At 42.2% G+C, this 15,224-nt stretch overlaps 1 protein-coding gene across 5 annotated transcripts in view; it reads left to right on the top strand.

Annotated features, from left to right (window-relative positions):
* The window catches only part of LOC111262566 (aminopeptidase NAALADL1), a 74,375-nt gene that overhangs the window by 37,133 nt on the left and 22,018 nt on the right, over window positions 1–15,224 (top strand). For 3 of the 5 annotated variants that reach the window (XM_022836893.2, XM_022836891.2, XM_022836892.2), the window contains exons 4-13: window positions 1,458–1,681; window positions 2,171–2,368; window positions 2,697–2,940; window positions 3,528–3,620; window positions 4,634–4,719; window positions 9,477–9,562; window positions 9,809–9,992; window positions 10,770–11,323; window positions 11,510–11,687; window positions 13,511–15,178. In XM_022836893.2, coding sequence (XP_022692628.1) covers window positions 1,458–1,681; window positions 2,171–2,368; window positions 2,697–2,940; window positions 3,528–3,620; window positions 4,634–4,719; window positions 9,477–9,562; window positions 9,809–9,992; window positions 10,770–11,323; window positions 11,510–11,687; window positions 13,511–13,839 — 2,176 coding nt within the window. In that variant the 3' untranslated portion in view covers window positions 13,840–15,178. Of the gene's footprint in view, window positions 1–1,457; window positions 1,682–2,170; window positions 2,369–2,696; window positions 2,941–3,527; window positions 3,621–4,633; window positions 4,720–9,476; window positions 9,563–9,808; window positions 9,993–10,769; window positions 11,324–11,509; window positions 11,688–13,510; window positions 15,179–15,224 lie in introns of those variants that run through there. The other 2 variants (XM_022836898.2, XM_022836899.2) reach the window with 2 other exon arrangements.

Genomic DNA, 15,224 nt, shown 5'->3' with positions numbered 1-15,224 from the left:
CCTTCTCGTTACGTGTTCATTAATATGGGAACGATTTGCTAAATAGCCACGTATGAAATGTAGCAGTCAACGGAATATAAAGAGGTTGCTGTATAAACAGATGTTTTACACCTTCATATACATATGCGATGTAGTAGAATTTACTTCAGTAACGTCTTTGCCTTAACGACATAAGGACTCGTGACGTAGGTTTAAATCTAAGCTTGAAATTGGCATAGAAAAACCTTGTTTCGCGCCGGAAAGAGCCAGCCGTTTACTTAGCGCCAATACCGCTCGTAGATAGACGTAAGATTCTTTTTCTATCACTCGCTAGTTATTGAGCGATAATAGGGTGACGGACGTTAATTAGTCAAATTAATTATCTGAACATATGTATATTGTGACGAGAGGAATCGAATCATAGCCTTCAAAGCGAATAGTAAATACATATGACTACTTAATAACTGGTAAGCTGCAGATAAAATATTCTATATATCAATAACGATGAATCAATACAAGTAGTGGTGTTTGTCGAAATTTTCAAGAGCTCAGTTATATGATTAAGACAATCTGTACTTGATTCTAATTTGTTTATAATATATTCTAAATAAGTCGCACGTATACTTCGAGTGCCAATCTAAATTTCTCCGCTTTTCTTCCTTGCTATCCTGGGCATATTTAGAAATTCATTAACAGAACTTTTAATACTTAAACTGTCATAAATTACACTTGGTATAATAGAACCTGCAGGTTGTCTGTTATCTATTGTAAGTTCGATAGAAGAGCCGCCCGCACTCGGAGCAGAGCGTGAACGCATTGAAGCATACAGTTTCAACAGGAACCGTCCGTTCCAACAGTGTTTTACCCTTAAGCATTTCTCTCTCTCTCTCCCTCTGATTTATTAAATTTGATTGAGGCATGTTTCTTGCTTCAACGAGATCGACAAGGTAATTTCTGCGTAGCTTCACTGAATTCGCAAACTAGCACTATTTCTTCTTGTACAAGTTCGCGTCCTCGTGACAGTTGCTGGCAGGTGGCAGACTGAAAGGCACCTTTCGTACGAAAGCATTCCCTCCTTCAGTTGCAGTTTCGCTATCGCAATTATGTTAGTTGTCTCGGCAATTCTTTTGTTACTTCCGTTCCTCGCTTGGATAGACAACCCACAAATACGGTTCGATCGGATGGGGCTAGGTCGCTAGCCATATCGGTATCGGTGTTCGATATCGGCCCTTCCGGAAATTTACTGGGGCATACATTCGCTCCCGGCTTTGCCGCTACCGTTTTTGAGAACCATTGGACTCCTGACCACATAGCCCTTATACTGATTTCGACTGTTGCCAGGCGATGAATATTCTCCCACTGATGAGGTAGCAGTTGTATGCATCCGGCCGATATGAAGGAGGCGACTTAGGGCAAGCGGATCTGACAGCTGTAATCGTGACACAATGATGTCATGTCGAGTTAAATTGCATTTGCAGGACTATGACACGTGAGTTCCACGTGGGCGGTTCGGACAAAGGTGCCACGTTGGCTAGCAAGATACGAGCCGCATGGCAGACTCAGGAACTACAAGGACTACGAATTGAAGAGTTTCGTCCGTTGCTATCCTATCCAGATATGGAACGGGCAAACGAGGTTCGACTTACGAGAGGGTCTAGGGTGTTATTCCAGTTGACCACCACGACGCGGGACAATCAACTAGGTGAGTGTCTCGCGGAGTAGCATCTATGACTCGCTTAAGTTAGATTGACAGGATGTGTGTGTTTAACTCGAGACAGAAACTTCACCTGGCAAAACAGAAATTAGCCATTATTTGCTGTGGAAATGATTAGGATCCATGACTCGAACCTCTCTGCGTAATCTTCCGCAAAGAAGCTGTTCTAACTTTGAGTTATATTGACTTCGATATTAGTCATATTATCTTCATTGTATTTTGACATATTTAAATTCGAAGCGAACGGCAAACCTGAGCAAGTATTGTGACGGGCACAATTTACGTGTTCTACCTGCGAAAGATGACATGCTGAAGAAGAGATACGCTACGGCTTCGGGAATCTGCGAAACCGTTTGCAGTGCCCAAAACTAGTTTCTGAGGTCAACGAATTCGTCTAGAAAAGAACGAACCATTATGAAGTATTGATGAAAGCAGCAAAATTTCTGCATCCAATCACGAATTGTTTTTCTTCTATAGAAACTCAGCCATACGTGGCATACTCGTCACCGGGAAAGGTACGGGGTAAGCCGGTCTATGTGCACTTCGGCCAGCCTGAGGATTTTGATATGTTAAAGTCGCGAGGAGTTACGTTAAACGGAACGATAGCCATTATGCGCTATGGAAAAGGTGAACTGCTGGCAAAGATTAAGAGAGCCGAGGACAACGGCGTTAAAGGTATATATGACAGTTAACACTAATGTAGCAACAAAATGGTTTTTTTGCAGAGGAACGATGGACTTGAGTTTCCTATACAGTGTGCTAGGGAAAGTTGCCTTCACTAACATTGGTTGTTAGACTGTACTGCTTATCATTTTCTGTCGGCATAATTCCGACGGATGATAAGGTCCTTAGATTTTTTTAAAAGTAAATTACGTTTGTACTTGTAAAAAACAATATATATATATATATATATATATATATATATATATATATATTGTTCTTCAGCGATCTTGATACATACATATTCTTTTATGTTCTGCTATTTTTGATCTTATCAATGAAGGTGTCCTTATTTATGGTGATCCACTCGATACCGAATGGGAATCAGTAGACCCGCTGGAGTCAGGCAGCCCCCCAGTTCCGTGGGATGCGGTCGAACGGGCGAGTCTCAAGTCATTTCCCGGGGATCCAGCGACCCCATTTCTTCCCGCCAGCTCCGACATGCACCGTCTCCCACGAGCCGACGTCCAATTACCCGCTATACCGGTGCAGCCGATCAGCGCTGGAGATGCTCAGCATTTCCTTCGGTACAGACACAGTTCAGTAGGCGTTCACGTAAAATATACAATGGAGTTATTCCTGCGTTTCTTTACTAAATGATTATTATTATTTGGTTACCTGATAATTGTAAAATTGGTCGGTATTGAGATATTATTCGTAAAGCCGTACTAAAACTTAAATTGATTGTTTCCTCTACTTAAGTTGAAATCACATAGATTTCAGTGTTCTTGCTCATCCGCTTATATATCCTTGTGTTATAAGCAAAATTACACCGGGTTACCATATGTCTATATGATTTATTTTAAAAATAACAAGAATTTTATCCTGTGTACGCTGCATTTTTCCGGGTCAAGTTTTATTCTTGGACAGATATTCAGTTTAAACTACGCAGGACATTTAACCAGAAACATGTGCGCGCATGACCTAAACTTAACTCGTACAGACGTGCATAAATTAATATTTTTTGTTTTAATTCCGCTGTCGTTTTTGTTTGTGAACACAAAGTGACTTAGATCAAAAGAAACTTCCGTGAACTATGAGAAGTGAATCAAGTAGTTTTGAAATTTCCCATAAACCTAATCGTGAGTTTTCTGCTTTCCTGGTCATATTCTAGCGACATGGGAGGACCTGTCGCTCCGGTCCAATGGCAAGGCCGACTCAATATTACCTTTGCTTTTGGGCCTGGTTATAAAGATGCTGCGGAAGTGTAAGTCTACTTTGTACCCATGTATTTTAGGTACAGTCGAATACCTTTTAGAGCATAGCCTTCGTTTTGCTCAACGCTGAAGGCCTAGATGCACCATTTGATTTATAAAAGATATATAGAAAAGTGAACTTCCTCCCAAACCTACCCTGATCGTGCGTGTTCCACTAGATACTTACTACCTTTATTATTATTATTATTATAATTAAAAGGTTATTGTTTTATTTGACCCTAACGTGAAAGCTATGTCAAGGTACCCGATACTGTCAACTCGTTTTACTGTGTATCGTCATTTGTTACCTTGAAATAGCATATCTGCTACCACTAGAATCCGAACGGCAATTCTGGAAAACACACATCGCTAATATCAACTATATATGCTGCAGTATCGTTCAGAACCTCAAGCTCTGATTATCCTGACTTGGCTTCAACTTTATTATTCTGAAAGTTACAAAAACACCTCGATGCATTATTAATATTATTCAAGAAATCGAATCTACGTAGTTGTGCAACGGTTGGTCAATCTCTATATGAGAAACCGAGAAATTATCAGGTATAATTTTGAAGACAAGGACAGTCTTACCATGAGTACATGAAGCACGAAGATACTTAATAAAGCACGCCGCCATTCTGTTGCATGCACATTTGGGACTCTGTTAGCAGTTTCGCATAACAATTGAAACCGATCATTAGTGCGATTTAGAAGAACATTAATCTGCGGAGGACACTGGACGTTCGGTGTCATCCTCTAATACTAATGTTTTACTGTATAATGTAATACATAAAAATCGCAAAATAGACATTTTTTTCACACGACTGTTCTCACTCGCAGCTCTATAAAAAGCGTATATCAGTGTTATCACTTTATATGACTTTGCCTTTCAAAATTTTTTGCTTCGAAGGCGACTGCGCATTATATAATAATAAATATTTAAATTTGCTAAGAAAATAAATATTTACTAAAAAATTATCCGAATTTTAATAAAAGCTAAATTCATAACATTGCGTTCCTCTAGCGAAATTCAGCTGTCCTCATTCAATCTCTTTAGAGAGATGGCAGTTCACAACGTCATCGGACTTATTCCCGGTACATACGAGCCAGGTAAGTTAAACAAAACACAGTTAGAAGATGAATTTGAAGAAGGATGATTTATCTACCCCAATTGAGCTTCACTATATATGTTGTGAGGGATGGTTTAGGTGGCTCGCGACATTGACTCGCGAACCGTTCTGAAACGTCGCTATGCACACTATTTTTGTTCTAATAGAAAAAAACAAAGCGGAACAGTATTTTGTGTTAATTAAGTGCAAGTGCAGGGGTTCGGGGAAACCCTTTGTTAGTAATACCTACCAAAACAATCGAGATGTGCCTATGATTGCCACAATTTATCGCCTATCAAGTTCATTAGCTACGAATAGCCCGCCGCCTCCATCCTCTAATCTGGAGACATTTTCCACTATTTCGCCAAACAGAGACGCTCCGTTTGTGCAAAGCCATTCACTAACAGTAACGTAATCGCTTGTACAGTCATTTGAACGCTGATTATTTACAGCTGAGATCTATCGCGAAGAGACAGCCTATTGAGGGCACCGTAGCCTTTTCATACTTGGCCTATAATCAATATTCTATAGCCTTTAAAAATGAGTTGAAGAACTATTCCATTAATGTTCTCTATTATGTAGGTTGTTTATCCGTCTACGGATACATGTTACTGAACGAACAAGCAGTGCTAGCAAGCTGCGATATTTTGAAATTGCAATGCCCGGTTGTTAGTCAGGAGACATCGCAAGGATTCAGACTGTTCTGGAAAATTCACTTTTAATTTAACTCCTGTTAACGAACAATCTATCGATTCGGCCGCTATCAGCTTAAGTTTCTAGGCGTGCGTACAATGAATAAATTTAGAATATATTGGAACTTCTAGGTACTCGGAACATTCGGATGAATCTCAAAGCATAAATGAATATATCTGAGATGGGCTGAACGCTCAAAGACGTGGAGTTTCACTTTTCACTTCACTTATGATAGCGTTGTGGAACAAGTTCCATCAGCTTGCTTGGTTCGCCATGCAGATTCTTTCGTTCGCCGATTCCGCAAGGTTCATCCTCCCATCGGAAGGCCGCGACGCCTACTGTTGCTGGGGCTGCCACTGTTTCTAGCCGATGATTAGGACGGTCCAGCCCTAATACTAGTACTGTCGGTTTTCGTCGGTTCTATGGCGGCGACTAATCATGCGACAGTTTACCGTCGAATACGCTATCTGTGCTATGCTGTGTCCGGGGTACCTTGCCCCGCATACTTAACTTGCCTTCAGAAAAAGTATCGGTACCATACTCGACTCCAATTGTCCTACTAGATTGGCTAAAACGTGAGCAACGGAGCGTAGAGAATAGCGCGCTTCTCCACTAAACACGTCGGTATCGGACGCTGCTGCGTCAACAGCTGCTTGTAACAAGAACCCGATCATCTCTTCAGCTCTAGGGAGGCGGGAAGGATCAACCTGCCGTTCGCTTTCAGCCAATTGCTTGCGAAAACTATCGAATTGCTTCAATCCACAACAAACATAATTATGTAGGTACTTCTATCAGACACTTGTGTGACCCGAAACGTATGTGTAAAGAAGAAAACTCGATGATAACGACAAACAAAAGGTTCAACAACAACAAGAATAAAAAAAAAGCTTGGTAAGGCTTCAGTATAAATTGCTTCAGTACAAGTGGTAGCTATTTTATAAAACCAACCTGTTACGGAAGCCTAGCGTATAGCACAGCGAGAGGGACATTGGCCTTCCCTGTTTATACATGCATGGGTGCATTTTCGTTAATCAGCCATTCATTCTAGTCCCCACTGACTCAACCCGTGAGGCAATGTAAATTCCCGCGAAGCAGAGCTTCGTCAGCACCGGTCATTAGTAGCTGTAGTAATCGCATTAGCTTCAACTCCCGGCGACCCTCAGCGAGCTCTACGCAGCCGAGCACTACTCGAAGAAATGACGATGAGATGGATCTGAGCTTTTTCTCCCTTGCCTTTTCTCTGACAGTACCTGTTTCGCTTACTCTTTACATTGACCGCACAATGATGGGGATTCGTGATACAACAATCAATTACCACTGGTACTTAAACTGTGATCCAATAAAGCTGTCAGGGATTAGCGCGTTAACTGGTTTCCTTCTCGCCTGTAGCTCTCGCTCTGTTCAAAGCCCGTCGTTCCACGATAGTCTGCCTATGACTGGTTGTTCGGGTTGAACGACCTCGTTGAATAACCTCGTTGGTACCGGTCCCGTGCATTGTCGGTGCCGGGTAGCTGTTGTTGGGATGCTGTTGCGCAGATCCCGCCTTTCCATTGATAGTATAACGATTTACGGGATAACAGAGTGTTAGTGGATAGTTAAGTTAAATAGTTCCCGACTGACGGTAATGGAAACGAGCGCAACATGAGGTGGGCGGTCCTCTCCCACGACGGGCGCCGTGTTGCTCATCGAACAGTGGGAACGTGGCGCGGCAAAACGGAAACCTGGTCGATCAGGGCGGCAGGTGTCTATTGGCGGCAAAGTAATACCCCAACTGCAACACCTCTCATTACATTTATCGCACAAAACGCAATCATCTATATTCACACACGTACTCGACAATACATACGCATACGTTAACATATATGTACATATTCACGCGGACGGAAAGACAGCCGCGCGACTGAGGCTGCAAACTAATACACAAGATACAGGATATACGACGCCAAGTGCTAGAGATGACGAGATTCCGGCTTAGGAGCCATTTGTTGTCAGTACGCAAGTCACATAGGAACGACAACCCTGCTAAGCCAGTTGGCTTTTCTGTCTAGGGGTAAACACAGCAGAACAGTCAAGATGGCGACGGTAATAGTCGTTGAGGGCCACTATTATCTACAATAGTTATAATATGTATATTGCTTGAAGGGAATGCGGTCGGAATACCTGTAGCTGATTAGTTATCTACAAACGACCCACTTGGCCCATATAACAAGCCAAGGGGCATGGATACTGGAGGTGATCCCAAGCTCCGCACCCGCCAAGGGTTGGGAGCGGGTGTGTTTACGGTGTGTAGGGGAAGCAGCTTTGAAGGGACCAGCATCAAGCAGCCTTATCCGACTCTTGGTCCTTAGGACGCCTTGGCGCCCTTTACTTCGAGCCGAACACTAGTCATCCAACCATCACCAATGTTTCATGTGTACGATTATTTGAGGTATTGCATAACATGGCGAGGTAAACAGACGAAAGGCACCATTGCTCTACGGTCTCATACATATACATCGTAGATAATGCTTAGTTAGTTAGGCCTAGGTCGTCCGGAGTTTAAGGACGCTTTCATGAAACAATGCTTTCGGGTTATTACGTTATGCTATTATCGACGGCCGTTAACGCCTGCATTGCGTTAGCAGTACGAATACGATTAATCAGTAGCATTCACTACGCCGATCAATACTTGAGGTTTGCTTTGATATAAACAACGTATCGAAAAATTAGCGATAACAATAGTCCACATGCGAGCCGAAGAAGCAGGAACGATTCGCCCTTTGGGGAACTTATAGATACTTTTGCTTGAAAACCTTCTTTGTCAAACTACATAGCTAATTACTGACTCTAATATCTAACTACGAAACGCCGTACAGTATCCAAGTTTTCGATAGCCAGCTTCCAATTACCAATTCCGTCTATGACCGAGCAGAATATACATATCATAAGCTACATGACTGGAAATGGGAAACGTTCACCCACATGCATATATATATATATATTTTTTGTTTTGTTGTCGAAAAAAGTATCGACCGTTTTTGAGGGAAAATTAAAACAAAAAAAATATTATTTTAAAATAACATTTACTACAGTGACATCATAACTTTATCACTATTGTACATCTGTGATTTCCGGGCAAAAAAAAGGCAAGTAATTGTTGCGTCCCTCTATCGAAATTAAATTACGGACGTTCTGCAGAAAGCAATACAGCTGACAGCCTAGCGGATCAAGGTTCGGGCTATACGGCAGGTGCATTCAAATTTTTTATCAGAATCCTCTGAATTTTTGCCTAGTAGCTAAACGTGTATATTTATGTGGCGTCCTCATGGCAAAAGACGCTGTCACCTCCGCTCACTGGTTTCGGTCGCTTTATTTGTTGTCGCTTGTTGCTTCCGTTGATACGTGGCTTGTTGTCGTCTTGCAAGTTCTCAACAGCAGAGGTCCGGATCAATCCTTTTGGAAACAATTTACAATGCACCAGTTCCTTTCCGATCTCACCAACCGCAAAGCATCACCTCCTTTGGCATTAATCTAGGCTTTGCCATAGATGCTACTACTGTCGTATGTAGTTCTTTGTTCGTCGCCCGTAACTAGCTACTTTCAGTGCCGTTTCACGCCAGTAGAGCTTCACAGATAGAAATATGACAGAGTAAATTTCCTTACGTCCGTTCGTATGGCACCCAAAATCGAGTTTTTCTTTGTAGCCAGCTTTCCTGAAACGGTTCCATGCTGATCGTGGACAGTTAGCTCCGTGTAAATATAATGGCCACAAATTGAGCAACACCAGCATAATTTATAATTTTATCAACTTCTTTCGTAATTGCCCTGCTACTACGAAAGGCATTTTTCGCATCAAAGCTTTTAGAACGACTTTTGCTGAAATTTTAGTTATCTTAGGGCGTTCCATCCGAATAGAGACGTTACAGCGGTCTTAGCACATCAACAACCGCCAGATATCGCTTTTCAAATAACACCACCGCCGACGCGACAGAGCTCATATATATATTTGTAATCGTGAAGCAACAATCACAGAGATATATGCTTAATTCCACGCTATGTTCAACGCTACAAACAATCCTTTACCAGGGCGTTACCTTATCATTGGTTGTCATCATGACGCTTGGACACATGGAGCCGCAGATCCAGGAACCGGAATGGCTGTCCTGATGGAAGTAAGTTTGCATTGGCACATATTTTTACATTTTTCAGAAATCTAGAAAAAGCGAAACATATTATGCACATTGGTATCTGTTTTCAAGTTCGTACTATTAGTAACATTGCTTGACCAGGTCCGAGGTGCAGTCTTGCCGTTACCGATGTGGCATAGTGCTGGGCTTTTCACTCACTATTTAGCTAGTTTTCCTCAAAGGTACATACTTCGAGCTGATAAAAGATTCGATCGATAATCATATTTGTAGGTAGCACGCATGTTCTCTGACCTGGTTCGCATCGAGGGTTGGCGACCGAAACGAACTTTGGTATTCGCTGCCTGGGACGCTGCCGAATTTGGCCAGGTCGGTAGCACGGAGTTTGTGCAAAAATACGGGCAAGAGTTGGGTCAACGGATCATTGCATATATCTCATTGGATCGCGCGATAACAGGTTAGTGCCATTCTAGCAATTTGAGAGACTCACAAGTAATGACTTCGTTGGAACACTCGTCCGACCGAAAGACTTTCTTATCTAGTACAAACATAAAAGCAAGAACAAGTATATAAACGTAGAAGAACGTGGGTCCTTTTGTTTAGAAAAAAAAGGTGAATGTGAAGCTAATTGAGGTTACAACAACAAAGTAATACAGATTCACTTAGTTTTGTTTAATCACTGTCATTGCAACGCATCTATTACTGATTCCTGTGACCGACATCATGGCTTCCTATCTGATTAGCTTTATCCCTTGTAACTTCGAAAAACGTTACAAATCTACTAACTTCTGCGTGTACAAACTTTCAATCGATAAAGCAAACATTGCCCGTATGTTTATCCAATCATCAGACTGCACCTGCAGCATCCTCTAACAAATTTCCGTATACATAAAGCTTTCTTGCTATAAACTATGACGAAGAAAAATCATCTTAGTAAAAAAAACTTTTACATGATTCACATAGCGTGTGCAGGAATAGAAGCAATTATGTAAAGAAGTAGATACATTGCAAAATGAGGTGTGCAAAATAAAGTATTGACTGTTGAATCTCCAGCGCAGCTACCATATTAAAGTTTGCAATAAAATCTGGGGTTACCGCAATCCAAATCTATGCTCAGTTATACAGATGTTTGTTTAAGTTATAACTTAAGCAGTCTTCGTTGTTCAGAGATTGGTTGCACATTGCTTGGAAGCGTCATGGTCGCCTGTTAGCGTGTATTGTTGTGGTCTTGCAGGAAACCGAACTTTACAAGTGATGGGCAGCCCACTTCTCCGACAGGTTCTCAGTGAGGCGGCGGAACAGGTACCAGAAGTCGGATCACCTGAAGCGGAAAGTCGAGACGACGATAATGGCGCTGATGGAAGACGTGTCGCTGGCGAAAAAAAAACGGAGAAGGATGGGACATCGGATGCTGGCCAGGGGCGGTTATACTCACGTCCTGCGAGTTCCCCCATGCAATCCAATCCTCCAAGTCTCTATGCAAGCTGGGCAAGACGGGGTACTTTGCGTCCATCAAATATACGCAACCCTCGACCTGAAATGAGTCCCCCGGCTGGCGGTTGCGCAGATTTGTTGCCGTTCGCCCAGCTTCTGGGCACCTCTACCGTCCACGTTCAGTTGGTTGCGCGAGACGGTCGTTATGATTACCCTGCGGCGCGCACAGCCTATGACGATCTCGACTATTTGATTGGATACGCCGATCCCGGACAGCATGCTGCTGCCGCGCTTGCACAACTCGTGGCCGTCTTTTCGCTGGCTCTCATCGATAGCCTTCGACTTCCAATTAAGGTAAAGGGAGATGAGGTGCGATGACCCTGGTGCAAAGATAGACATGATTTGAAGATTTATGCATGAAATGTGTGTCAACATTAGAAAATCACGAAGATGTGATTTCAAGAAAACGCGGGCGTATTTGAAAGTTAGTAATAGTAGCGACAGTCGTCATGGCCTAACTGGCCCTACTTTTTTTTGCAGGTAACCGACTATGCCGAGCAGATTTCGGCTGACTTTGCGCCATTTCAACGTCGGTATGGCGAGTTCTTTCGCTCGTATCATTTACGAATGGACGTTTTAGCGGCTGCAGTGAGAGCATTTACGATTGCTTGTAGGGATTTTCAAGAAGAATACGAGGACATTGTTAAGGACCAACAAAGTGAGTATCACACAGCAGGCCATTTCATATTGTTAAGTCGATTAATACACAGGGTCATTAATTCCGAGTGGCCATTATTACATTTAAGGAAAGTGGGTTAAAGTTTCGTATATGTCTACAAACAGGTATTTGCGTTGAGTGTAAAAAAATGTAACACTCATTTAATTCACGTTGAAGCTCAACAATAATCTACTGCAGGGATTAAACCAGCACAATTCTTTATATATAATTATATATAGATAAATATAATATTTAATTAGGCACATCAATTTTTCCGGATAAAAAATTTAATTCCTAACAAAATAATGTATCGTACACCACAGGCCCAATTAAGTAAAAACTTTCATCTTATATACACAAACAACTATTATCATATTAATGATACGTACAGTGATACGAGATCCACAAAGTCATACAATAACATATCTTTGCCATGCAAGGTTAATTAAAGACTGTATCTGGCGGCATCGTGCTACATGATATCCATAACGAAGTTGACCAAATTTTGAGCAGACAGTTTCCAATGGGTTCATGGAGGCCTGATGTGGTGCATAGCACGTGATAAAACAATGGCGCATGACCATTGGAATAACTTAGCTTCCTTCACGCGTCATTTATCATCGCTCAAGTACTTAGGAAATCAGGGTCGATTTCCACAAATTTTCATTTCCAGCTACCTAGACGTTTTGCGAAGGCACGAGCGCGCCGAAGGTCAGAATGCGTTTAAGCGCATCCTGAGTTTTCCGGCAACAAACCGTGTGTTGGCAAAAAGGTACGCGAGTCATTCACATTAGATGGTGCAATCTCAACGCGCGTTTCACGAATGGCATCCTTAGCCAGTTTGGCTATCTGATATAATCTACGGTCAGATGCTGCCTTATTAGGCCAATAAGCAAACTACTACTGGAGAGATCTGGAAATCGAAGAGGCGTAGAAGAACTGGGATGGACAGACGTTGCAGACTTTTTATAGTAACCGACGTATATGGCCCCTTCCTGCGTCTTTCATCGGATACGAAGCTACGGCAGTGGTACAGTGTGAACAGGCCTAGATGCGGAATCCTGTCAACGTATTTTAAGGACTTACTTAATATGACTAGGATACTTTAAACGGCCACTCTGCTCCTTTGTGAGTCTGACCGAATCAGAGCTGTGTGGCGGCTGTATACCATCTAGACAGAACTTTCTGTGTCTGGAATCTGTTATTTCCATAGACAACTAGGTTGTCTGCACATGAAAGCACTTTCACAAGGTTTTCAGTCCCAGGAATCTTCTCGAATAACGTCTTTAACAATAGAATGATAATAAAGAGAGGAGGACTTGGATGATCACCTGTCAGTTTAGAGATTTGAACAAACGGCGGCAAGTCTCCATCGTTTAACGTAATCCTATCATTTTGTAGCGCCGTTGCTATCAGATCAAACACGGCCTACATTCATTGTTATTACTACTACATCATTAGGCGCAAAGTCCATAAGTACAGCATAAATTAATTTATTTGGGACCCTCGCACGACTTAACATATGGTAGGAGAATCTTGCATGCCGTGACCGTTTAGCGTTCTTTTTTGAATCTGTTTTTTGAAAAATTGCACTCACACGGACCAGGAACTTGCTTAGTTTTCGTGTCAGAGGAAATGCCCTTCTCATAAATAAACACACATGCACCAAATGACACTACTTCGCTTTCCCTAATTACTAGAAAATCCATATTATATAGAACTATAGATGGTCCACTTGGCCAGCATTAAACGTGTCAACATATCTCGCTATCACGGAAACTACCGCAACTATTTTTCCTGTTTCATAATCTCCATCTGTCCAGCACTGGCCCCTACGACCGTCGCGGAGTACAACGAACGAGTTATGCAACTCGAACGGAGCTTCCTATTACCGGCCGGTTATCCTCGTCACCCTCACCAGCGGCACCTCGTTTACGGACCAGACAATGAAGACGACAGTCGGGGCGCGCTATTCCCTCACTTAGTCGTTGCAATTCGACAGGCGCGCAAGAGGCCCACTTCTCCGGCACTCAGTTACGTACGAGAAAATCTCTCGTTAGTCCTTCACGCCCTGAGGTCCGCCTCGGGGGTGCTAGATCGGAGCCTCCTGCGTGTGCCGGAAGGTACGACTTCCCCGAGGTCAACAAGCTAGAACGGAAGCGGCAGTTCAGGAAGGACGTCTGCTTCGCAGCAGCCTTCGATTATAGTAACAGGAGCCATTCAAATTTCCATCAGTCTAGAGCACCCTTGTTAGAAAGAAACTGATCCTTGTTAATCCAGAAACTCTGCTGGACAGATCGTCGCAGTAGATTAAATAACTGATGCCCGCGATTCAAAATGGCGCAGTAACTTTGCTGATGATGTTCGTTGATTTCAGAGCGAAGGCAGTTATAGACGGTATCCCTGATCGGCGTCGGGAGCGTATAAATTTGTTAGGGAAACAGCGTCGTCTAAACCTAAGTGAATTTAATTTAGAATCAGTATTGGGTTAAATGCCTGGTCGGTCGGTTAAAGCGGAATATATCTGGGACAATCATAGAGCATCTCTTATTCCATTTACGAAAAATGTTTCAACCCAAAAAATCGACCGATCTATTGTCTCCAGTTAGTTAATATGATGATAGTAATGATAATTATGGCTCTCATAGTAACGGGAATTAACGAAATGAAGATAGCAGCAATGGCGGGATGGCTCAATTTTAATTAGCACTTCAGTAAAGTATACTATCGAATCAACAATTATCAGAATAAGTTCCAAGTAGCCTGCAACAGGCCTTCTTTCTATCGATGAACACAGTAACCACAAAGCCACGTTCAGGTGTGCGCGTGTTGGCAGCTTTAACAGCGCACAATTCCTGCGTGCCGAATGACTCAGGAATAGCAAACTACAAATAGTCACTAGTAATGATAATCTGTTCCAGTTACGGGTCGTTTTAGATAGAAGAACACACAAACTGATATCAGTACAATCTTGTGAGCGAATACTAGAACGGATGTCAATTTTGGGTCAGGGAGTTGGGTTCAATGTAAAACGGCAAGCGTTTGTCTAGTCGCTGTTCTACTGTACAAATGAATGAATAAAATGTTACTGGACTGTTCGCTTCATGGATTATGATCAAACATAAGCGAGTGTCTGAAGCGAAATACAGAAACGTTAACAGGTACGCTGACGTTAACTGTTTTTCTCCTATACGTATACAGTCACACACACACACATCTATATAAGAGTTGACTTTTTGTTCGTAATTTGCCCTTACTCCGATAATGATCTGAAGCTTTTTGGATACCTTCTATTTGTTTAGATTACATCTTAGCGCGCCATTCGTCTCATTAGATGGCCTAAAACATGTGCTACAACAACCGAAACGATCAAAATATAAAGTTAATTTATTTACTGCTTCAATTTGCATATATATACATATATATTTTTCATACACTGATTATACGAGTCTAGTAAGGGGTTAACAGTAAAGAAAGATGAGAAAAAAAAATGGCCGCTTCTGCGAGTTACGTAAAACGCATCCACATACGATGATT

This window comes from Varroa jacobsoni, unplaced genomic scaffold (assembly GCF_002532875.2).
Source record: "Varroa jacobsoni isolate VJ856 unplaced genomic scaffold, vjacob_1.0 scaffold_675, whole genome shotgun sequence".
NCBI classification, from domain to species: domain Eukaryota; kingdom Metazoa; phylum Arthropoda; class Arachnida; order Mesostigmata; family Varroidae; genus Varroa; species Varroa jacobsoni.
The sequence above is the reverse complement of the archived record's forward strand: the minus strand, read 5'-3'. Positions and strand labels throughout refer to the sequence as shown.